Source organism: Stegostoma tigrinum, chromosome 9, assembly GCF_030684315.1.
Source record: "Stegostoma tigrinum isolate sSteTig4 chromosome 9, sSteTig4.hap1, whole genome shotgun sequence".
In the NCBI taxonomy this organism is placed as follows: domain Eukaryota; kingdom Metazoa; phylum Chordata; class Chondrichthyes; order Orectolobiformes; family Stegostomatidae; genus Stegostoma; species Stegostoma tigrinum.
The window spans coordinates 67,454,899-67,480,079 of NC_081362.1; the positions used below are offsets into that span (position 1 = coordinate 67,454,899).

The window sequence follows — 25,181 nt, forward strand, 5'->3', positions numbered from 1 at the left end:
TGGGTAAGGTTCTTCCAACACTGCCTCGGATATGGGCGACATGTAATGCACAGTCGCTCATCTCTCAGACCCAAAGCTACTCTGAAGAAGTTCATTCTCTTCTTCAGGTGGCAAAGGCGTTGAAACGGCAACACCCACTGTGCCCATCCCAGATTCTAAAATTACGTCTGGATATTTAATTAGGACTTCACTCAGGCAGCTATTTTCTAATTGAAAAATGTTGAGCCAATGTAGATGAATCTTTCTCAGCCATTTCTTCCCATCAAGTTTGGGCCCAAGCTTTTTACTACAATCAGAGGTAACTGAAACAGTTGCTTCTTGTAAGAAGCCGAAACTGAATTTGTACCCTTAACCTGGAAAGGTTCCCTGGCATAGGTTCTCAGTCGAGAACTGAGGCCTTGCACAAGCTTAAGGGTTTGAGTCCAGAGTGAATTTGTTAAAGACTGGTTCTGTGATCATTGAAACAGCTGTGCCACTATCAACCTCTTAAAACTGGGTAACCATTTAATTAGACATTGGTTTTGATTTCGATATTGCTAAGCAATAAAACTGTTCCAAACCAGAAGTGGACTTTCCAGGGCATGCACTCCCCTGGATACAGGCCTATGAGTTCTCTCATTCAATTTAGGCCTAGTGGGACTCTTGCTCTCTCAGGTTGGCATGTTGGTGGCAACTACAATGGCTAGCCAGCCTGCATCATGAAGAAAACATTAACTGTTTGATTGAGGTTTGGCTTTGTTTTGGGGTTTTGCTACGTGCTGAGTGAGGCTGTGCAATTGCCTTCAAACAAGTGGTGTTCCCCAAGCTCAGTCAGACTGGCGAGGGTGTCCACTTCCATCAAAATACCCTGCATTTCATAAGGTCTGCTTGCTGCATTTTCCAATGATAAAACCAGTTGTAGTGTCTGTTTGAAGTCCAGTTGGGCTTCAGTTAATAGAATCTTTTGCATGGTTACATCATTAATCCCACAAATGGTCTTTCAGCATCTCTGTAAGGGGTTTAAAAAAAGTCACACACCTCTACCAGTTGTCTTGACCTAGTCAAACATCCTGATGTGGATTCTCCGCATCATCAAATTGCTGAGTAAAACTAATACGTTTCAGAATTAGTGGAGTCTTGAGATCGCAATATTCACGAAAGGTTTTACTATCTGGTGCCTCAGGGAAAGTTAGGGTCCTAATTACCAAAAAAACTGTAGGTTCACATGCTATTAGGATAACTACTCATTGCTTTCCTTCCATCCTAATATCATTTGCCCAGAAAACATAACACATCTTTTCCATAAACCGGACCCAGTCTTCTCTGGCAGGCTTGAATGAGTCAAGCTTCCCAAATGATGCCAGAAATGCTCATACCAACTCCAAGACGACCACTGCAAGTGAATTTCATCAGGAGCTTGATCTTACTCTCGTCGCCACTGAAGTAACTCCAAACAGGCTGGTATCCTGTCACACTTACTGAGACTGGAAGGTTTGAGTTATAAGGAAATGCTGGATAGGTTGGGACTTCTTTCCTTGGAGTGTGACAGGCTGATGGATGACCTTACAGACGTTTAAAAAATCATGAGAAGCATAGGCAAGTCAAATAGTTAAGGTCTTTTGCCCAGGGTAGGGGAGTCCAAAACTAGCGGGCATAGGTTTAAAGCGAGAGGAAAGATTTAAAAGGGACTTATGCTAACTTTTTTCACACTGAGGGAGGTTCATGTGTGAAAAAAGCTTCCAGAGCAAGAGGTAGAAGCAGGTACAATTACAACATTGAAAACATTTGAACAGGTACTTGGGTAGGTGTGGTTTAAAGTGATATAGACCAAATACAGGCAAATTGGACTATATCCATTTAGGTAATCTGGTTGGCCTGGACAAGTTGGGCCGAAGGGCCTGTTTCTTTGTGTAATGCTGCTACGATCAAGTCACCCTTTATTTAGACATGGAAAGTCTGATCCAGCTCTGAGAGTTAACAGTATGTCTGACAGTCCTGTTCATATCTATAAGCCAGGGCTCCCTGATTGGACAAGATTAACAGCCCCAATCAGGGAACACATAATCTATGAGGTTCACCTGGCTAACATCATTACAACCGTTGCATGTAGGAAATCAGCTTTATTGGTGAAGGTACCTTTAAGGACGTGTGCTTGGAATAATAAGGCTTGAAGTCCAGTAAGCTATCTATATTTGAAGCTTTCCTTTTTCAGGGACAGTGTCTAATTCATGTGGCACTTGAAAAACACAGACATACTTTATTGATATCAGATTGCACAATTTTCTGGAAGTACACTAATTTCTCAGCGATGCAGTCAGCAAACTCTCTTCTCTGTGTTGTTTTTTTTTAGTAGACAACATCAGCAGAGTTTTTTTTATAGAGCACGCCCCTTTGAACAAGCTGATCTTTACTGTATCTTATTACCCGCCCAGTCTTCTCCACAGAATATTTTTATTTGTTACATCTACTGGTGGTTCTTTCTAGACTTTCCAAATGGTGTTTCCCCCCACCCACAGAAAAGGAAGGCACTAAATAAAGGATAATACTGAAGGTTGTTTTTAAACTAAATGTTTTAGCAACTTTCCACTTCACCCGTTCTCATTTCTCATTTGTCATGTTTGCTTTCAGACAGTTTTGTGCAGAATGACTGAACTTCTGACCTGCTCAAAAATTAAAATAAGGCAAATCTAATCGAGTCCCTTAACTGGCTGACAACTGGTCATTTGTAAGTGGGCTCCTGACAATTGTTTCTCCTGGAGGGACAGGACAATAGTCTGATTGCTTTTTGTCAGTTTGTTTGAGGTTCAGAGATCTTGATTGCCTAGTTGCCTGTTCAAGGCCATGCACATAGGGCAGGAGTTGACTACCAAGATCGACTCTGTTCCTTGCTTCTGACCTCTGTGCCCATCAACCTCTGTCTCCCAAATTGCACGGACCACCCATCTTTGGCCTGGAACCTTGGTCTCTGATATTGTGATGCTGGCAGCAGCTGCAGCTTCTACACAGCATTGCCAGTCTGAGCTGTTTGGAAAGATCTCTATCTTTGGGTACCTGATTTGAGACAAAAGCTCATTGGTGGCCTCAAAACTACCTGTTGGCAAAAGATTGAGTGGGATTTCATCCTAAATGCCAACATAGGTGTCTTGACATTTTTTTTCAGGGAGCGAGTGAGATACCCACCAAACTCCAGATTTCTCTCCTTGATTCAGTTAAGCCTACGGTTACATATTGTGCAGCTGAAAAATAAAAGATGAAGGGCAAAAGTAGGAGGATGGAGCTAAAAGTGAAATAAGTCAAATGTGATTAACATAGTCTACAAAGGAACACAAAATTGGAGAAATAAAAACAAAGGAATAAAAGCAAACCTAGATACTTTTTCCAGATCTTCATTCAAACTGGGGGATAAATTGCAAACAGGCAGTTATGCTAATTTGGTAGTTAGACTCTGAATGCATGCATTCACCCTGTGATTTTGCAGTGTGGGAACCCCACTTCCTGTTGTGTTGGAAATGGAATAAAGCTGTTGTTCTTCTATTACAGGGCAAATTCTGCTTTCAAAACATGTGACAGTTCCTTCATAAAATTTATAAATTACGCTGCAAGATAATTTCTTTTTAAACATGGGCTGGACCTAACTTGGACATAGGATGTGTTGGAAGAGTTTGATATTTCAATAAAGCCACTGAGAAAACAAATAAATCCTCATGTTGCTTTTCTACATCTGGCTGTCAAATCTTTGTAGTGTTGAGTAACACAACCATAAATTAAAAATTACACTTCAATTTATTTGATTAAAATATGACATTGAACACTTGAATGATTAATGATCCATACTTTTCCCTTGTCCTATTTATAATGTATAATTCTGAATTACAGGTGTGTGCACAAACTATTACTTAGGCATGAACAGAAGTTCATTTTTGCTGCCAATACAATCCAGTGCTCAACAGTGAAATGAGGAAATAGCTGTCATGTAATTACTGTTGGCACAAAAATCTTCATGTGGTAAGACACACACATCCATAGGATACAGCCTTTTCAAGTCCCAACAAGCCTCTCTTTGTCATGAGTTTGCTTCAGTCGATCTGTTTTTCCTCAGTTACTGGCCAAGTCAAATAATGAGATCATTCACTTCAGAAATGTCCTGTAATAACAGCACCCAATCCAAACAAGTTCAGTAGCTCAGCTACATTCAAAAGTCTCAGTTTTTGAATGCTTAGCCTTGTGTAGTCTGCTGTTCTAGAAAATTCTGGTGCAAGTGGTAGGCCCTTTAAGAGCCACGCTACACGCTGGGCTTGGTTGGCAGCCATTGTTGTTAACTGGTGGAGTCCTGATTCGTAACCTGGAACGAAGTGTGACTGGGAGATGAGGTTTAGGAGATGCTTCTGGAGTAGATTGGCAAACATAATCTTTTCTGCCCAAAGGTTAAATTCACCTTTATCAAAAAGCAGGTCATAATTTTCCTAAAAATAATGGAAATACATTGAGTCAATAAGGGAAAAGCATAATTTAAAGATTTGCCACTTGAAACTAAAGCTATAACACATTTTTATTTGTTAATTGTCATTTGTCACCGGCAATTCAGTGTCCATTCCAAAATATCCTTGAGAAGGCGATGGTGAACCACATTTTTCAATCAATAAAATCAGTGGGCGAAGATACTCTCCCACAGTGTGTTAGGTAGGGAGTTCCAAGATTCTGAAAAGAATACTGATGATAAATCCTTATGATACTGAGGATAAATCAATTCTGATAAGTCTTGTACGAGTTCTAATTTTATAAAGTGTAACAAAAATTTATATTTTTCAAAAAAAAGGAACTGAGTAGGCAGTATTGTGTTGTTAATGTATCAACTCTGCCACTACAGTTAGAAATACCCTGCAACAATGTACAGTTTTAAAATAAATGCAGTGTTGCTTACGCTTACAGTAGGCCTGGGTTCCAAGAATTAAACAGCAGAGGGTAGCGATAATTCCACATTTCCAGATTCTCTAGGGATTATACAATGATGAGTGAGCCCAAATGCTGAGCATGCCCCAATACTTGACAGCACAGGAAGGCAATTTCAATAGTCATTATTAGTTTATAAACAAATGAATAGGAGCCTACTGGTATAGGAGTTGGGACCTCAAATTGTGGCTGTACAGTACATCGGTGAGGCCAATTTTAGAATACTGTGTTCAATTCTGATCTCCCTAGTATAGGAAAGATACAGTTAAACTTGAAAGGGTTCAGAAAAGATTTACTAGGGATTGGAGGGTTTGAGCTACAGGGAGAGGCTGAATAGATGGCGGCCATCTTCCCTGGAGTGTCAGAAGGTGAAGGCTAACAGGATGAACAGCTGAGGTCTTTGACCCCAGGGTACGGGAGTCCAAAACCAGAAGACATAGATTTAAGGTGAGGGGGAAATATTTAGAAGGGACTTGAGGGGAAACAAGCTGCTAGAGGAGGTGATGGAGGCAGGTACAATTACAACGTTTAAAAGGCACCCGGATGGGTACGTGAATAGGAAGGATTTAGAGGGATATGAGCCAAATGCTGGAAAGTGGGACGAGATCAGTTTAGGACATCTGGTCAGTGTGGACAAGTTGGACTGAAGAGTCTGTTTCCTTTCTGTACATCTCTATGACTCTATGGTCCTGAATTTCTTGCAAATGTAGTCAGTTGAATGTTACTACTTGTGCTTAAGCTCTTCTTTCAAATATTTATAGCACACAGACACACACAGCACAGGTGAGATTAAATTTTGCATCAAGATGGGCTGTAGAAGATTAAAATAAAATGTAAATAAAATATATATATTTTTTAAAATGTCCATTTCTCTTCAGCAAATGGAAAAGATAAACAAGCGAAATTTAAAGACACTAGGCCTGGGTTAAAAGGTTCACGGCAGGCTTGTTCAGGAGAAAAACAGCTGCCTCGTTGACATTTGATAGCCAGCTGGACAGTTAAAAATGTTGAGCCCTTGATCCTGCCCCTCTGGGACAGAAAGTCATTCCAATAAGAGCTGCTGATCAATCAGATAGCCAGCAGCTCTGTAGCTGGACACCGAGGTAAAAAGCTGTGAGCATGTGTACATGTGCACCAGGGAGGCTAAACAATGAGCGATCTTGGATGAGGGGGGTGATCTCACAGCAGGTGGCCTCTGATGGGCACAGGGGATCAGGACAAGAAGTTACCGCCTTCTCAACCTTGCCCAAAACCTATACATGCACAGTAGGGGCTTCCTTCTGCTGTGGGTAAAATCATGGACCACCTAAGTGCCTCAATAAGCCCAAGGGTATGTGGGTGGGTTGTCCTGGCCTCTATGTCCCCATGTAAAGTTCTCTACAGGTCAGGGGTTGAGAGGAAAGGCAATGGGAAAGTCATGTGTTGGAGGCAGGTCAGAGGACGGGTAAACAAACCTCTTTGAAACCGGACTGGCCAGCAAAATATTTTACAGAGGCCGCACTCCTAAGTTATAAATAATGCTTCATTTCTGAGTTCTGCAGGCTAGTCTCTTGGAACACGGGGAAGATCAACTTGAAGGAGACAATTTTCCCCTATTGAGCTTCAGCTTTTGTCTGCATACAAGCAGTGACTGTGGACACTAATTTAGAAAGGTGGTGGATCTTGTGGGGTCAGAACAGTGGAAAATTTGGCTGCTATCACTGAGATTACAACTTACAGATACATCACGGAAGCAGTGATGAATTGAGTTGGACATGGGGTAAGCATTGGCAGGCATCTGAAGCCAGAAGGAACCAACTGTCAGTGACCTCCAACAGACAGGCCCAGATCCATGAACTAAGTGCCCTTATTGCACTACTTGTGAACCAGGAGGGCTTAGAGTACTTTCTCTGCTTCAATTTTATCTGGCAGACTTTTAACCATCCCTCCCCACCAAACACAGCAAGTTTTGTTTCTCCGCCATACCCCCACCGTGCTTCTATATCTGGTTACCATTCTCAACTCTACACCATGCCGAATCTACCTGTATTTTGTTTCCTGCTGCTCTTTATTTCCACAATCATTCCCTAAAGCTACATGGTGGCTGGACCAAAAATAACTGTTGAGACAATTTAAATCAGGCCCTGTAGTTCAGGAGACATCACAGGCAACTCTTACTTCCAATGTTTTCATCTGCAAACCCGGCCCTCCTTTCTGTTTGTAGTCTTGAGTTATTATTTAGTCCACTACATTTTGTCAATATGGTTCTAAGCCAGAAAGATATAAAGTCAAAAAACCTTTCCTCTGTGCACAGAATTTAGTGACTACTCTCTCTTACAGCCCCCTCCACTCTCAATGTCACAGGTGCCACCCCCACTGAAAATGTGTAAAAACAGACCCTGGGTTCCAGCAGAATTGGGCTCAGGTGCAATATTTCCTCAGTCCCTCCAGTGTCCACATTTCCTTGTTCTTATAAAACAACAGCTAGTTGGGTAAAGTGGGTTGTGACTGGTTACCACAGATCCCACCACAGATGTGTCAGACCTTACTTAGAATGCAGTAAAAAAGAAACAAAACAAAAATGTGTGTGTGGGTGTGGATGGTGGAAGAAGAGGTTTACATGTTTGGTAATCTTTTGTAAAGACTTGTGTTCATTAGAAACATACCACATTTTCATTTATTGCATCGCCTTCCATATCATCTTCTCCCAGCATCCATTCCATTAGGGTTACAATTCCGACAGAAGTTTTATTCCAGATCTGTAGTAGTTCACACAGCACACCAAGGCCAAGATCCATAGCCCGGGATGGATTCACAGCAGAAAATGAAATATCTGCATGGTGGGTTAAGGAGGAATAAAATTATGAAAATAAACTTAACTGCAAAACCTGTACTAATGTCTGATTATGAAATTTTTTCAATTCATTCATGGAATGTGGATGTCACTGGCCAGGCCAGTGTTTATTGGCCATCCCTACCTGCCCAGATGAGAGTCAACCACATTGCTTATATAGGTTTGGAGTCACATGTAGGCCAGACCGGGTAAAGATGGCATATTTCCTTACCTAAAGGACGTTACTGAACTATGTGGGTTTTCTTACAATCGACAACGGTTTCATGGTCATCATTAGACCTTTAATCCCTGACTTTCACAGAATTCAAATTCTGACATACAAAAGTGGAACTAATATGGACTGGTCTCAGACTCCAGCATCGGCAGTTCCTACTATCACTGATATGGACTTGTTTTTTTGGAAAATTTCAATGACAGAAAGGTGGCATAATAAATTAGTAAGGTAAATAGATTCACATTATTTGTATTTGATTAAGAACACACATTAAGAATTCAATGTTCAGTCCTAACCACCACCACACCTGTGTTGACTTGTAAAATAGTACAAAAAGTTCTAACAACTGACATAACAGACAGCACAAGCAGAGAAATGTAACACCAAGGAGAAGCTTCTTTATGGCACTAACACCAAATGGCAGGAATTCTATGTAAAAGGACATCGCTTTACCGCAGTAAAGATAAAATTAAGCCAGGAAACATATTTTTACAGTTTTGCATTATTCGAGTGGCAGGAACACAATATCTTGATAACTCAATTTCAATGCAGAACTTGAAGGAAATGTGTAAAACCAAACTTAATCCCCTTAGTATCCAAAAGTCTATCCATCTTTGGCTCAAACGTGGCATGCCAGAGAATCCATAGCTCTCTGGTGCAGGGAATTCCAAATGTTTGCAACCCTATAATTGAAGAAAATTCTCCTTAGCTTAGACCTAGTCAACTTCTTGTCCTGAATCTGCGCTCCCCCCATCCCAATTGTAAGTTCTCCACCAATATCCTGTCAAGGCTTTCAAGAATGCTACATATTTCAATAACTTTTACCAAGTAGTGAGCTTTTCTTTCCAAGTTAGTAGTCAGTAGAAGATATTTAAGGAGATAAAACATACTTAACAAAATGATGAGCCTGGAAATGGTAGTGACAAATCCAATTGATTCAATTGATACTTGTTTTTTAAATGGCTGTGCTGAATGAGACACTTTGTACTGCAGTACGAACACATTAATGATGTGATGCAGGTTCTCACCAGCAGTTTTTTCCCCACTGCCGAGTTCTTGATTTATATGTGTTACCAGAAAATACTGAGCAGAGAGCAGATGCTTCTTCATGGAATAAGCAGTCACCTAAAAGGTGTTGTGCTCCTACAAATGCCACAGGAAGTCTTAAATATTATTCTTCAAAACAACACTTGCATTTTATGCAGCATGTGACATGCAACAACTATAGAAGGAAGGATATTTAAGTTGCTCAAACAAACCAATGGTTTTCAGTCCATTAGACACTACTTCTATCTTACATAGCATAAGGCAGTGGAGCTGCCATTATTCTTTTAGCCATTTGTTAAATAACAACTTTACTTGTTTTTCCGTTAGTAAGCAGAGGAAAAATGCACCCACGCATTTCCCTTTTGTCAATATCAATAACTATTTCAAAGTACAAACTGGACTTTTCATGTTTTTATAGAACATTGTCTGTTTGTTTTAAAACAAATACAAATAAAGAAAGAAAACAGATCCCCAAACGAAGAACAGAAATTAAATCAAATCTAGTTTATATTGCAGTTACTGGAATACAACATGGGTGAAGTTTAAATGGTTTTATTAAAATCCTTGTACTTGGGCTTCCCCACAAGCTCTACTGATAAACACACAATACTGCACCACAGTTAAGGAGGAAAACACCCAGTTGTAGGTGGAAAACAATTTTTCAACAATAAAAGCTCACTGTGAATTAGAAGCACATAGTAGTACAGTGAGTAAACATAACACAATAATGGGTAATTGAATTTAAATGTTAACTTGGGAGAAAATGAAATAGTAGCACATACAACATGTGTACACTAAGGCTTAAGCTTTATAAGCACAATTCTTGTAGACCCTGACCCCAACCCTACTGCATTTCAAAAATTTAATTGAACAGAATTAATGATGGACTGTATCCAAAGTAAGGAAAAATGCACATTGAAGATAATTCCATGTGATATTTAAAATAAAACTTTGATCTTTGAGATATTTTGGTCACACTATTTTGTAAACTGATCAGGTATAATTATGGTGATTTCTTGTTTTACTCATCTTTGTTTCATGCAGCAATGTATCCGATCCTGAGAAGTTCAACCTTACTGCTTGGTACAGACTTGACATGTCATAGAATGATGGGATTGAAGGAGTTGCCTAGATCTTCCCAGAGTAATGGTGGGAACACACGTGTATTACTAATGGAAATCAGCACAGGGAGAATTTCCTTTTGGCTTTCAGGCATTAGTTGGGCAGTATCAAATCAACATTAGTTTACTGTCCCAGCTTGATTTTATTGGTCTGCTTCACTCACCTAATATGAGAAAGCTTCCAATCCACATCGAATCTACGGTTGGAAATTCTCTGAAAGGAACTGGGAAGTGAAATGCATTGGATAAATTTAAAGCAATAAGACTATGTCTCCTTCCAGGTTACTTATTGACAAAGCAGTGTAATCTGGTCCTCTCCATCTCCAATAATTTCTTCATTTTGCCACAAATACATTTCACTGTCTTGCACATGTACTTGAGGAAATCCTTGTAATACATGCCAAGGTGATTTGAACAGTAAATTTGGGACATAACTGTATGACAAAAACTTTAGCTTACCTTGGTGCCCCAGTAATAAGTTTCAAATAATGGAGATGTGAGGACAAATTAGTATTTTGTTTAATTTCCAAGGTAGGTGAATTGGTGAGGAGTCCTTGGTTTAATTAAGAGTGAAAGGCAATGGAAATTGTGGACTTGGCTGGTCCAACTGCCTTGTCTCATATGATATTTTCTTCTAATTTTACAAGTGCTTAAAACGCCTGCATTTGCAATCTGCATACGTTCTCTTCCAGTTCACTTCTTGACTCAGCAGTTTGTGAAAACAGAAAAATGGCCAAAAATAACAAAGCATACTCTTGTCATTTGTTTTTGAGGAAGAACCCAACTTCTGCTTAGAGCCTCCCAACAACTATGTGGTTCTAATCAGCAGAATGGGATTCTTAACATACATTACTCAGTATTTTGTGGCATGATGCTGGTAACTGGCATGCAGTCATGGCCCACCACTATCCTTACAAACTGAAAGGGTCATTTAATGTACGGTTATTGAGTCCATGTGTTCAACTGGATCAAACTAACTTTTGCTTCATTTTAGGATTTCACTATTAGTAACTTCGCAATGTCTATGAGCAGAACTTAGTCAAGAAATGAAACAAGTACTCATCCACCAACTGGGGTGCTGGCGAGAGCCCTGTATTGTCTCCATTGGGGATAGTGGGCTGCCTAATGCAATGGTGTGATTTACCTAGGGTCAAGGACCCTAACAATGGAAATCCCCCTCCCCCACTAGAGCTCCCAACCAAACAGAGGCCAACAGCTCACCACTGCTGTCAGCGCCATTAGGAAAGTGGCGGTATCAGCTAGCAATGCACTCATTAGAGATACACAATTGAGCCAGAGGACAGTGATGACACGACAAAAGTTGCCAGGAGGGGTCGCAGGTTGAGGCTATTAGAAGAAAGGTCCATCAACCAAGCACTGAGTGCATGACATTGAGGAAACCCCCCAACTCCACACCTTCAAGAGCCAATAAGCAAGACAGGGTTTGCTTTGTATTCCTCCCATGTAGCAAATGCCTGCCAGCATCAGCAGATGGAGGCCCTTCAGTGGGAACTGACTAAGTTGTCCATGTGACTGCTACTTCCCATGATTTCATTGAGAAGCTGAAAGATTATGGTATCCCCAACCATACTCCCCTGGCTCCTAACTCACCTCAGGGCAAGGCATTAAATTTGTTTTATTTCAGCACATTTGAATATCCCCGAACTAGTGAAACTCCCATCACTAACAGATTTTGTCCCTCAAAACAGGGTACTGTTCTGGAGTGTGTAGTAACACACTGAATGTACAAATGTTGCGTACTGCATGAAATAACTACAGTAATCTCAGCTTGATATGTGTACGTATTCTCTTACAGACTCACTATATTTATGAATATCAATCCATCTGTAACTTGGCTGAGCACAGGAAAACTGTTATTCAAACTTACTGTACATCAGTTGCAATTAAACTTAATAATTTAAAAGGAGAAACTATTAAAAACTGGATAGGAGAAGATAACAAATGTCTACTATTTTCATAACAATGATATATCCTGGAATGAATGAATAAATAATATTATATGTATGCTTAACAAAGAATTTGAAACAGCTTTCACAAGCACGTTAACATACCATATCTTTTTAAACCTTTCTAAAATAGTTTTCAGTGAGAGGACCGCAAGACCATCAATCTCAAACTTTTCCATTCAGGGCAAAAGCAATAACTGCACATAATGAATGTGATTAATGAGTAGCATTGTCCTTGTATTACCTAGCTTACAGCTGTTATGCATTGCAAGTTAACATGTAGTGGCGCCATGTTTATCTCCTAGTCTTGGTATAATAATCATTCACTCCATGAATACCTGAGAGATAATAACCTGGTAAGTAGCAGTCAGTGTAAATTTAAGAGAGGAAGGTCTGCCTAAAATGTTCTAATTGATTCTTTCTTTCCTGAGGCTGAGACATGCTCAGTGGACTGTGGAAAACCCTAAAGTATTGCATTTAAGTTCTTCAAAAAAAAAACAAAAATTATTACGAAAAAGCCTAACCTTAAACTGACGCACAGTCTGGGTGGAACTTTTGAATAGCTAAAGAAACATGTTCGGAAGAAGTGGGGAATTGCTAGGAGTATGATATTGAGGTGGAAGTGCCGAGTGAGATATTGTTTTTTAGGAATCAGCTGCCTTTCTCAGTTAGAAACCTCAACAAATTTAATAATTTTACACTGTGTTATGGTTCCAAGTTATTCATCTAAATTAAAAATTGTAGATGCCGCAACATCAAATTATTAAATTTATAAAGGATTCTAAACTGAGAAAAGCAGCTGATTCCAAAAAAACAGATTGTGTACTACAAAGTAAGGCAACATTCCTAAATCACAATGAAGATAGGATTAACGTGGATAAACACTCCACAAAATGGTCTCAAACTAGCAAACAACATGAAAGGAATCTTTAGGTTACTAGATTCAACTAATCATTGTGGAGCAGTAATCAACCAGGCAAATAGCATTAAACTAAATGGTAACATAATAGAGCACAATTTAAAGAAAATCATACTGAAATTGCACTTTCAGTCGGTTAGACTGTATATTGTGTATCAGGTCCAATCTGTCTACTGAAATATCCAGAAGACACTCAAGCAGTGAGTTGGTGAACGAAAAAACCAAATGGCCAACCCCTCATATAAAAGGACTGTATTGAGGAGAGACTCAAGAAACTTGGACTTTTCATCTTGAAATGAGATGATTGAAGGATACAACAGTTAGTAATCAATAAGTAAAGGAAGTAGAATATGCTTCAAAAACACATCAGGACAAGGAGCCAGGGGAGAAGTTCAAACTAGAAAAAGAGTAAAGAACAGTACAACACAGGAGCAGTCCTTCAGCTGACCAAGACTGAGCCGACACATGATGCCTTTCCAAATTAAAAACTTTTGCCTGTGCGGTCTGTATTCCGCTACTCCCTGCCTATTCATACACCTGTCAAGATGCCTCTTGAATCTGTCTCCACCACCTCGTCTGGAAGCGCATTCTCGGTACTTACCACCCTCTGTGTAAAAAAAAAACCTGGCTCTCACATCCCCTTTAAACTTATCCTCTTTTACCTTAAACCAATGGCCATTAGTAAGTGACATTTCTACCCTGGGGGAAAAAAAACACTGACTCTCAATCTATCGATGCCTCACATAATTTTGTAAACTTCTGTCAAGGTGCCCCTCAACCTCTGGCGTTCAGGTGAAAACAAATCAAGTTTGTCCAATCATTCTGCATAGCCCAAACCCTGCAAAATTCTGCTAAAGTTTTCTGTGCCCTCTCCAAAGTCTCCACATCTTTGATAGTTGGCAACCAGAACTATGCATAATATTTCAAATGTGGCCGAACTAAGATTCTTTACAACTGCCAAATGGGAAGCTTTTTACACTTTATGCCTGACTAATGAAGGCAAGCATGTCATTTGCCTTCTTGACCACCTTATCCACCGGTGTTGCAAATTTCAGTGGACCTCTACAACCAGATCCCACCATTCCCCTCTAAGTGTTGTGCCATTTACTGTATACTTCCCTCCTGCATTCTAAAATGTGTCACCTTACATTTATCTGGATTAAGCTTCATCTGTCATTTGTCCACCCAAGTCTCCAGCCTATCTATATCTGCCATGTGCTGGGGCAATCCTCCTCGATACCCGCAGCTCCAACAATCTTTGTGTTAGCTGCAAACTTACTAATGACTAATGCGCCACCAAATCATTTACATATATTTCAAGCAACAGGGGTACCAGCACCAATTCCTGCAGATCACCACCGATCACAAACCTCTAGTCAGACAAATACCCGTCAATGGCTACATTCTGTCTTCCATGGCTAAGCCAGTTCTGTATCCATCTTAACAGCTCACTGTTAATTCCATGTGACTTCTCCTTTTCTATCAGCCTGCCAGGAGGGACCTTGTTAAAGGACTTAATGAAGTTCATATAGACATTTACCACCTTGCCCTCATCAATAATCGTTGTCACTTCCTTAAAAAAACTCAATCAAGTTTGTAAGACATGACCTTCCCCACACAAAGCCATGCTGCCTATCATTAATGAAGTCCATATTTTTCCAAATGTGAGTAAATCCTGTCCCTGAGAATTTTCTCCAATAATTCCTGACCCACTGGCATAAGGCTCACTGGTCTGTAATTTCCCAGATTATCCCCGTTGCCCTTCTTAAACAAAGGAGCAACAATGGCTATTCCGTAATCCTCTGGGACCTCTTCTGTGATTAACCAGGATCCAAAGATCTCATACAAGCAATTTCCTCACTTGCCTCCCTCAGCATTCTAGGATAGATCCCATCAGGTCCCAGGAATTTGTCCACCCTAGTGTTTTTTAAAACAGCCAACACTTTTTTTTATACTGACATGTCCACAAATGTCAACATACCACTCCCGAAATTCACCATCCACCTTGACCTCTTTTGTGAATACCAATGCAAAGTATTTGTTGAGGGTATTTCCCACTTCCTCTGACTCCACGCAAAAATTTCTTTCTTTGTCTTCAAGTGGACCTATCCTTTCCCTAGTATCTTCTTGCTCCTTATAATTTTTGGAAGGGCACTTTTCATTTCAGTTGTTTGCAATATGTTTGTATTTGACCAATTGGGATGCTCCCATACTGGACAATGGCAAGCTATAGGTCGACAGTGGGCACTGGGGACAGGATCATGCTGATTTCAAGACTGTTCAGACAGTGTGTACCTTCAGACTGGTAAAGTGTGTGGTGTAATAATTAGACAGCAAAGGTGAGAGAATGGGGTTTTAAGAGTGAGAAAGTGTCAGCCAACTCAGCTTTGTGCTGTGAGCAGCACTGCTTTATGGCTGTTGTGTCATGACATTGCTGGTGAGGGGCATTGTCGGACTGCCAACACTTGTCAAGGTGCGAGGGCTGTCAGTCTTTCAGTAGGTAACTGCTGACTGGCGAGTTGTTGTGGAAATGGCACATGGGAAGATGGAGCTGGAATGAGGCATCACAGACACCATAAGGGGTGAGGCAGGTAATTACTTTGGCAACAAAAATAAAGTTTCTGGAAAAGCTCAGCAGGTCTGGCAGCTTCTGTGAAGAAGAAAACAGAGTCTGAGCTGAATTAACATTTCAGGTCCGGTGACCCTTCTTAACTATTCCGGTCCGGTGACCCTTCCTAAGAACCTTCTGAGGAAGGGTCACCGGACCCGAAACGTTAATTCAGCTCAGACCTGCTGAGCATTTCCAGCAACTTGGTTTTTGTTCCTGATTTACAGCATCCACAGTTCTTTTGGTTTTTAATTACTTCGGCAAGTTTGTTAAGTTACGACAAGAAAACTGGCTTGGCTTTGCATCGGAAATTCCTCCAAAAAAATGACCAAACTCTGACTTATCTATAAAACGTAAGATTCAGACCCCAAGAAGCTGCTTGAAGAAATGATTGAAAACTAGGTGCTCAGTTACTACTTTATAGTAAATCTTCAATTGTGGTTCACCTTCATAAAGCCTCACAACAGTTAAGTTGCTCTTAGCTGTCATTCTCTGAAAGTTCCAAGTGACTAAGTTGCTTAGACACTTAGAACAGTTCCAGTTCCTTAAATTCTCCTGAATACAGCTGCCAATAAGTCCTGAATTTGAAAACTGGTGGTTAGATTTAAAAGTAATCCCAGTCATACATTTAACTGAGTAAATCAACAATCTATCTAACTGAATGTGGCTTAGCTCCTCCTCTAAGCTTTGGAGGCATTTCTTTACAAATTTATGCTTACAGCTAAAACTGGAGGCATAATTATGACTACAGCTGGCATTTAAAATCCGTGTCTTCTTATTCAGTTAAAGGGCCCACAACAAAGTGAAGGCTCAGCAAGAATGTTTCAATTTGATCGTATAGCTTTTCTCATCTACATATAAGAACACAAGGCCATCATATAGCTTTTCTCATCTACATATAAGAACACAAGGCCCTTTGAGCTTGCACCACCATTCAAATAGGCTGATCTAATACTTGATCAGCATATTTCTGTACTATCCCTCAATATCTTAATATTCAGAAATCTATTGATCTCAGTCTTGAATGTAGTCAATAAGGAAAAGAATTCCAAAGATTCACCATCCTCTAAGTGAAGAAATTCTTACTCACCTAACAGCCTCTTAATCTGATACTCTCTCTCTTCCTGCTTCTAGATACCCAGCCAAAGGAAACACCCTTCCAGTATCTATCTCTACCTTGCTAATTAATTATTGGTGTTCCTATCAGATTACAATGACTGTATATATAGTTTGATGCACTAAATCACATCAAGGTGTCCCACAGGAGCATTGTTAAATAAAATTTGACACCAAGTTCCATGCAGAAATATAAGGTCAGGTGGCAAAAAAAACTGATCAAAAAGATGGCCTTTAAGGAGTGTCCTGAGGAGGAGCAGAGAGAGGTTAAGAGTAAGTTTAAAGGAGGTGATTCCAGAGTTTAGGGATTAGGAAGCTGAAAGCAGTCTGCTAAGGATGAGTGATAAAAATTGTTGAATCCATAACAGCCAGAATAGGAAAAAGCTAGAGACCTGAGAGTTGTAAGAAGTTTCAAATGGAGAATTGATGTGGAGGATGAGGGGCCATGGAAGGATTTCAAATAAAGGATTTGGATTTTAAATTAAGCTGTTTCTGAGCCAGGTTACAAAATGGGATTGATGAGTGAATAACACTTATTCCACTTCAAAACAAGTTTTGCTCTACAGAAATAGCTCACCAACTTCTACTGATTCAGATTTCTTCTCATGTCATTAAGCTCTTGATGTCAGACATTCCAATTATAAACACATTGCTTTTCCTTCAACAATATTTTTACATTAGGTAAAATATTAATAATGAAAACAAGAATTCCAGCTTAGTCCTGTTAACGAATGTTTTGCTTTTGGAAAATTCTATTTACTTGAAAGGAATATAAAAGTTTGCCTGCAAGCCAATCAACTTGCTCTGAGGGCAAAGTATTCACATTTAAATCACAATTTATTCTCCACCAGTTGGTCCAATAATTGCTTATATATAAATGTGCATTTAGCAGTTTGAACAACTGTAATTTCAAATTAAGATCTTAAAGGTGCATTGTTACAATACACACAAAGTACGACGCGTGCATTTAGGAAAGAAGTTTGGAATTGTGCACAATTGTCCAAACAGACACAATTGAGATTTCCTCACAAACACATACAAATTTACATCTTCCTAGATGGCATGGCAGATAAAAATGGATGCTGATGGTAGGTTAAAAAAACAAAATTGTGGAATCTATCAAAGATAAGCTGATCTCTTCCAGTCATGTTTATTTTATACTCTTGCAGATGTATGTTTATTTAAGGATATGCATTTGCACCAAGATTTCATTGAGGCTTCTGATGTACCTGAATAACACAGTGCAGGAAAAAAAAGGAATATTAGAAAAATAAACATTTCAAAGCCAAAGAAATGGCAATTCATTAAAAGATGTAGTGTTTTCTATAACTGACGGTGAAGAATACCCTATGCTGCGTGATCAGACTCTGACTGCAATCAAGTTTTATTGATCATGTTGACTGTGTAATCATAAAACTCTTGGTTCCTCCTCTACAAACAGCATAATCATTACAACTGTGTTTGTAAAAATGTAAGTAATCACATTATAAAGAAAAATAAAGACCTCTACAGATATTCACTATAGGCTGTATACAAGAAAGTACACATTCAAGGAAGGAGCTGGACTGAGCTAGCTTTATGCAAACACTGTTGGTGAAGAGAGTATCATGATAGTGTTGTCCTACTGTTTCACTGGTTGCAGTTTCAGGCATTCTTTTACACATGAAAGTGGCATCAAAACCAGCACATGCTTCCAGTAAAGCAATGTAACAAATACAGTCATTTGTTATAAATTTTTTGGCAGACTAATTCCAGACAGTCAAATGCTTAATTGGGAAATTCCCTTAATTTCCTGCAATTTTTAAAATTTGAAGTATCATATACTTCCAAGACATTCTAAAAAGCCTGGCATCTGGTTATCTGTTATCCAAAAGATGTTTGTTACTTAAATGGGTTAATGCAGTTTAAAAATTTGCCAGAACTGTGTAATCAAAATGGATAAGTCTAACATTGCACAGTTTTAAAAATGGAATAAAGTTGATATGATTCTAGTGAACAGCATAAGGCCATTCATCTGGTTTTCATTTGACTACTTTGTCCTTTGGTTCATAGTTTATAATGCAAGATTCCAAAAGTCAAAGTAATCTTTTCATGATGTTTTGCAGTCAAAGGGCAAAACAAACAAACAAAATCTCCCAAGCGCCAGATGACACAAAATGGGATTGATGAGTGAATAACACTTACTCCACTTCAAAACAAGTTTTGCTCTACAGAAATAGCTCACCAAGTATAAGTATATTCTTGACAATCTAACGAACTTCCTGGTACAATTCCCATCAAATTCTACACATTAAATACGATCAACAAAGGAATTTCCAATCTCCTTGCTGCATCTGAAATAATGACATTCAGGTCTGATATGAATGTCACAAATGAAATTAAGATGACCTCTCCTTTCCCACTCTCAAAAGAGAACATTTCAACAGTACAAATTCTTTCAGAACTCTCTTACAAAATACTTACGGGTTTGGCATGAAATTTTTAACAAAGGAGTGCATTTATAATATCATTTTTTTTGTTGTGGATTAAAAGGAACAAGACCTATGCTGCCTGTGAGCTAACTACAGTTTAATAATGACAATAATATTTGGGCATGAAAGTTTAGTCTGTTTATGAGAAAACTTTCTGTCTGATGCAAGTATGCTAAACTGTTCATTTTGAACAGGAAAAATGCCTTGGCTATAGAAGACTTGAGACCTATGCTAATATAGCAAAAGTGAAGTTCCTTTTTTCAATTGGGGCACAGCATCATTTCATATTTAAAATTCTGTCATGGAATGTGGGTGTCACTGGCTGGCCAGCATTTATTGCCCATCCCTAAATGCCCTTGAGGGGTAGTGGTGAGCTGCTTTCTTGAATTGCTGCAGTCCATGTGCTGTAGGGAATGCCACAGAGAAGAGCAAGGTACTTGCTTAGACTTCCAGTATGGCTGCATTAGCTCATCTCAGCTAGGGCAGCAGCTAGAAAACTGCAATTAGCTTCACTGCCTCAACTTAACCAGAAGCAAAATATTCAGCCCAAAATTATGCTCCTGGGGGCTGTTCAGTGGCTCAGGGTGAGAACAGTGTTGGGCTCAGCCATGATATGCTTTGTGTTGAACGTCGTAAATACAGTACTGTTTAGGTGTATGAAAAATATTTGGTTGAATGAGGTACTAAAGATCTAAAATAAATCCAATAGGAGATAGTAGGAAAATGTGGAAGGGGAGAAAATCTTGGATTCCACTGCATCTTCCAACAAAAAGCAACACCACGCTACGCTTAACAATTTTTGTGATTCTGGTGCAACTAATGGGCTGATTTTTACTTTTTTTTTGGCTAAGTGTCAATTTAAACGAGCTTTATGTAGTATTACTCTCCACTTGGCCCAGTGAGATTTCTCACTGTCTCTTACCAAATTCACCTCATTAACTGCCCACCTCACACCTACAGCACCCCTCTCACCCCGACCACTTCCTCTACCCGGAACAGCTGACCACTGCATGGATATCCCAGAATGAATAGTTATTCATGTTTAAGTGGCTGTTGTGCACCCAAACAAGCACTGTCAAGCACAAGAGTTATCCTACCCTCTTCCTGACACTTGCCCTAGACATAGCAGACAAGGGGAAATTGGCATCCTATTTTGTGGATCAGGAACTAGAGGTCCTGGTGGATTGTCCATTTCTCTCCCCACAAGGACCCCACAACACCAGACCATGAAACCTTTCTGAGATTGCCAATTGGATCAATGTAGGCTTAGCTTTTTGGACGACACTACAGCAATGTAGGAAGGTCAGTGACCTTCTCCATTGCACCACGGTAAATGTCACCACAATCTTTCTAAAACCTCACACTCACTACATTTTTGCTACTGCACTCACCTCCTACCAAAGTTCATTGTCTACCACTTTCAATATTGCCTGCAACATCTTCCTCACTCAGTTACCTACCCAGAACACCCAACACCACCAACCATGTACGCTATGTGAGTGCCTGCTTGCTGACTCACTCACTCAGGACACCTCTTTAACGGCACCAAAAATAGCATCTCTGCCATTCCAATTTAATCACCTTTATTGACCTACCTCTGTCATTCCAGAAGGAAAGCACCCACAACGGAACAGAAAATGGGGACATGGGCTGCAGCTCCTCTTATGTGGAAAGCATCCTTATCTGACCATCCTGAGCAGTGATCAACTGTGTCCAAACCCCTGGACATACAATGGAGGCTGCCCTTGTGACTCACTATGCCAGGGTGCCCAAACAGAAAGCCATCCCCTTTGACTCTACTAAGGGCTACTATCAACCATGAAACTACTCCTCGCCTTGTGTCTGTGCTAACCAGCAATACAGCATTGTATTAAGACCGATTTCTTTGCCTAATGGGTAAGGTAAGGCTGCAGTAAATATCAACATGAATTAGCGGTAAGTGCCAGGAGCCCAGAGATGAAGCCTGATCCAGTCTATGAGCGGGGCGTGTGTCCCTGGGCACAAAATATCCTTGCAGCAGCACTTCTTAGAATCCCTACAGCCCATCAAGTCCACACTGAACCTCCAAAGAGACAGTCCCTCCCCGATCTCTGGAAGCCTACATGACCCATGGCTAATTCACCTGACCTGCATATCTTTGGACTGAGACAGGAAACTGGAGCACCTGCAGGCAACCTACGCAAGCACAGGGAGCATGTGTTCTGGATGTGAGTTTGCTCGCTGAGCTGGAAGGTTAGTTTTCAGACGTTTCGTCACTTTTTTTTTGAAAAAACATACTTTATTCATAAGATATACAAAGAAATAAAACATATTTATACACCTACCCAGTCATGCAAGCCGCTCCGGGTTACCCAGGGGGTACATACATCAACTAAAGGAAAAAAAACAAACAAAGAAGAAAAAAAAAACAAAGCAAACAAAAATACCCCGGCAGTCGTCACCCCGCACAGTCCCAGTTGGCTCCCTGACAGGTTGGGGAAGGCGCCAGCTGGGCCCATTTACCACATAGGGCCCTTTTTTCTATTCTGGACGAAGGGTTTCATACCGTGGTCTTTCCCCACCGCGCCTTGGCGGCGGCTGTCCCAAGCTTTAGCGTGTCCCTCAGCACGTAGTCCTGGACCTTGGAGTGCGCCAGTCTGCAACATTCGGTTGGGGTCAGTTCTTTCAGCTGGCAGACCAGCAAGTTGCGGGCAGACCAAAGAGTGTCTTTCACCGCATTGATGGTCCTCCAGGCGCAGTTGATGTTGGATAATAAAATGTGAAGCTGGATGAACACAGCAGGCCAAGCAGCATCTCAGGAGCACAAAAGCTGACGTTTCGGGCCTAGACCCTTCATCAGATGTTGGTCTTGCTGTGTGTCCCGGGAAACAGCCCGTAGAGCACGGAGTCCCGGGTCACGGAGCTGCTCGGGACGAACCTTGACAAATACCACTGCATCCCCCTCCAGACCTCCTGCGCATAGGCACGCTCCAGAAGGAGGTGATCGACAGTCTCGTCCCCCCCGCAGCCACCTCGAGGGCAGCGTGCGGTGGCACAGAGATTCCGGGCATGCATAAAGGGTCTCACTGGCAGAGCCCCTCTCACCGCCAGCCAAGCAATGTCCTTGTCAATTGTTTGAAAGTTCTGGCGATGAGGCATTCTGCCAAACGACTTTGGCAGTCTGCGTGGGGAACCACATGACGGGATCCACCCTCTCCTTTTCCCGAAGGGTCTCGAGGATACTACGTGCTGACCACTGCCCGACGGCCTTGTGGTCAAAGGTGTTTCCTTTCAAAAATTTCTCCACGAAGGACAGGTGGTACGGAACGGTCCAACTACTCGGAGAGTTCCGCGGCAACAAGGCCAGGCCCATCCTTCGCAACACCGGGGACAGGTAGAACCTCAGTAAGTAGTGACACTTGGTGTTTGCGTACTGAGGATCTACGCACAGCTTGATGCAGCCGCACACAAAGGTAGCCGTCAGGGCGAGGGTGGCGTTCGGTACGCCCTTTCCCCCATTTTCCAGGTCTTTGTACATGGTGTCCCTGCGGACCCGGTCCATCCTCGACCCCCAAATGAAGTGGAAGATGGCCCTGGTGACCGCAGTGGCGCAGGTCCAGGGAATAGGCCAGGCCTGTGCCACATACAACAGTACCGAAAGCCCCTCGCACCTGACAACCCGCGGGTTCTTACCCGCGATGGAGGGGGACTGGAGCGTCCACCTGCCCAGCTTCTGCTTCAATTTGGTGATACGCTCCTCCCAAGTCTTAGTGCATGCCCCAGCTGCACCAAACCAAACACCCAGCACCTTCAGGTAGTCTGTCCTGACGGTGAAGGGGATGAAGGAGCAGTCGTCCCAGTTCCCGAAGAACATGACCTCGCTCTTACCCCTATTGACTTTGGCACCCAAGGCCAGTTTAAAGTGGCCGCAGATGTCCAATAGTCTACTCACCGACCGATGATCGGTGCAGAAGACGGCAACATGGTCCATGTACAGGGAGGTCTTGACCTGAAGGCCTCCGCTGCCCGGGATAGTCACGCCCTTCAGGCTCATGTCCTTCCTGATGAATGCGGTGAAGGGCTCCACACAGCATACGAACAAGGCAGGAGAGAGTGGGCAGCCCTGCTTGACTCCAGATCTGACGGGAAAACTGTCCGATTCCCACCCGTTGATCGAAACTGCGCTAACGATGTTGGCGTAGAGCAGCCGGATCCAATTGCAGATGCCCTCCCTGAACCCCAATTTGGAGAGGACGTCCCTCATGTAAGCATGAGAGACCCTGTCGAAGGCCTTCTCCTGGTCCAGGCTGACGAGGCAGGTGTCCACCCGCCTGTCCTGTACGTAGGCAATCGTATCCCTGATGAGCGCGAGGCTCTCAGCGATCTTCCTGCCCGGCACAGCACAGGTTTGGTCAGGATGAATCACCGACTCCAGGACAGACCTGACCCGGTTGGCTATCACCTTGGCCAGGATTTTGTAGTCCACGTTCAATAGTGAAATGGGACGCCAATTCTTAATTTCTTCCCTCTCCCACTTCCTCTCGTAAATGAGGGTGGTGATGCCCTTCCTCATGGACTTGCACATTTCTCCTGCCCGAAGCGCACTATCGTACACCTCCAGCAGGTCCTGGCCGACCAGGTCCCACAGAGCGGAACACAGCTCGACCGGTAAGCTGTTGCTCCCGGGAGTCCTATTCCTCTCCAAGGACTTGAGGGCTCTGGTCAGCTCGTCCAGGGATATTGGCCGGTCCAGCCACTCCCTCGTGCCATCGTCTAAGACCTCCGTGATAGACGACAGGAACGACTCTGAGGCCGTGCTATCCGTGGGCTTTGTGTCGTACAGTCCGGCATAGAAGGATCTACTGATCCTCAAAATGTCGGGCCGAGACGACGTCACCGAGCCGTCATCCTCCTTCAGCCGGCTAAGCACAGAGCTCTCTTTGTGCACCTTCTGAAAGAAGAAACGCGAGCATGTCTCGTCCTGCTCCACAGAGTGGACCCTGGACTGGAAGATTATCCTGGAGGCCTCCGCGGCGAAGAGCGAGGCTTGCTGGCCCCTCACCTCGTGGAGGTCCTCCATGACACCGACCCCCAGGAACTGCAGAAGAAGCAGGTTCTGCACCCTTTTCTGGAGTCGCGACAGCTTTCCCCACCTCTATCTCGCCTTCCGAACACCCTTGAGGACAAAGAACCTCTTGATGTTCTCCTTCACCGTCTCCCACCAGTCGCCCGGAGACTCAAAGAGGGGTTTCACGGTTCTCCAACCGACGTACTCCCTCTTAAGCTCCTCGACGTTCTCTGGGGTCAACAGAGTGGTGTTGAGCTTCCATGTTCCCTTGCCGGCCGGCTGGTCGTCCTGTAAGTGACAGTCGGCCAGCAGGAGGCAGTGATCAAAGAAGAACACTGGCTCGACGCCAGTGGACCTGACCGAGAATGCCCGTGATACAAAGAGGAAGTCTATCCTTGAGTGAATCGACCCGTCTGGCCGCAACCAGGTGTACCTCTGCTGCGCTCCATCTGCAGGGGTGCTGAAGACGTCGAGCAGCTTGGCGTCCTTCACCGTGCCCATCAGGAATCTGGACGTGACGTCCAGTTGACTCCCCCCACCCGCTGTCCCCAAGCCGGATCTTCCATCTGCATCGATGATGCAGTTGAAGTCTCCGCCCAGGATGACCGGCCTGGACGTAGCCAGCAGGGGTGGGAGCCGCTGCAGGACGGCCAACCGCTCACTCCGTACCGCTGGGGCGTACATGTTGATCAACCTCAGGAGAGCGTTCCTGTAGGTGACGTCACCCACTAGGAGGCGCCCCCCCACCACCTCCTGAACTTGAGAGGTGGTGAAGTCGCGCCTCCTCAGCAGAATAGCCAGGCCCGAGGAGCGACAGTCGTTACCCCCGACCAGATCGAAGGCCCACAGGTCCAGGCACCGGGCCATTTCCCGTACCTGCTGAGGTGCGGTATCCCGCACTCCTGCAGA

At 42.4% G+C, this 25,181-nt stretch overlaps 1 protein-coding gene across 1 annotated transcript in view; it reads right to left on the reverse strand.

The window, feature by feature from the left end:
- Window positions 1-3,743: 3,743 nt before the first annotated feature.
- The window catches only part of thada (THADA armadillo repeat containing), a 387,510-nt gene continuing 366,072 nt past the window's right edge, over window positions 3,744-25,181 (reverse strand). The window contains exons 36-37 of the mRNA XM_048536483.2: window positions 7,575-7,741; window positions 3,744-4,442 (exon numbers count right to left, since the gene is read on the reverse strand). Coding sequence (XP_048392440.2) covers window positions 4,113-4,442; window positions 7,575-7,741 — 497 coding nt within the window. The 3' untranslated portion in view covers window positions 3,744-4,112. The remainder of the gene's footprint in view (window positions 4,443-7,574; window positions 7,742-25,181) is intronic.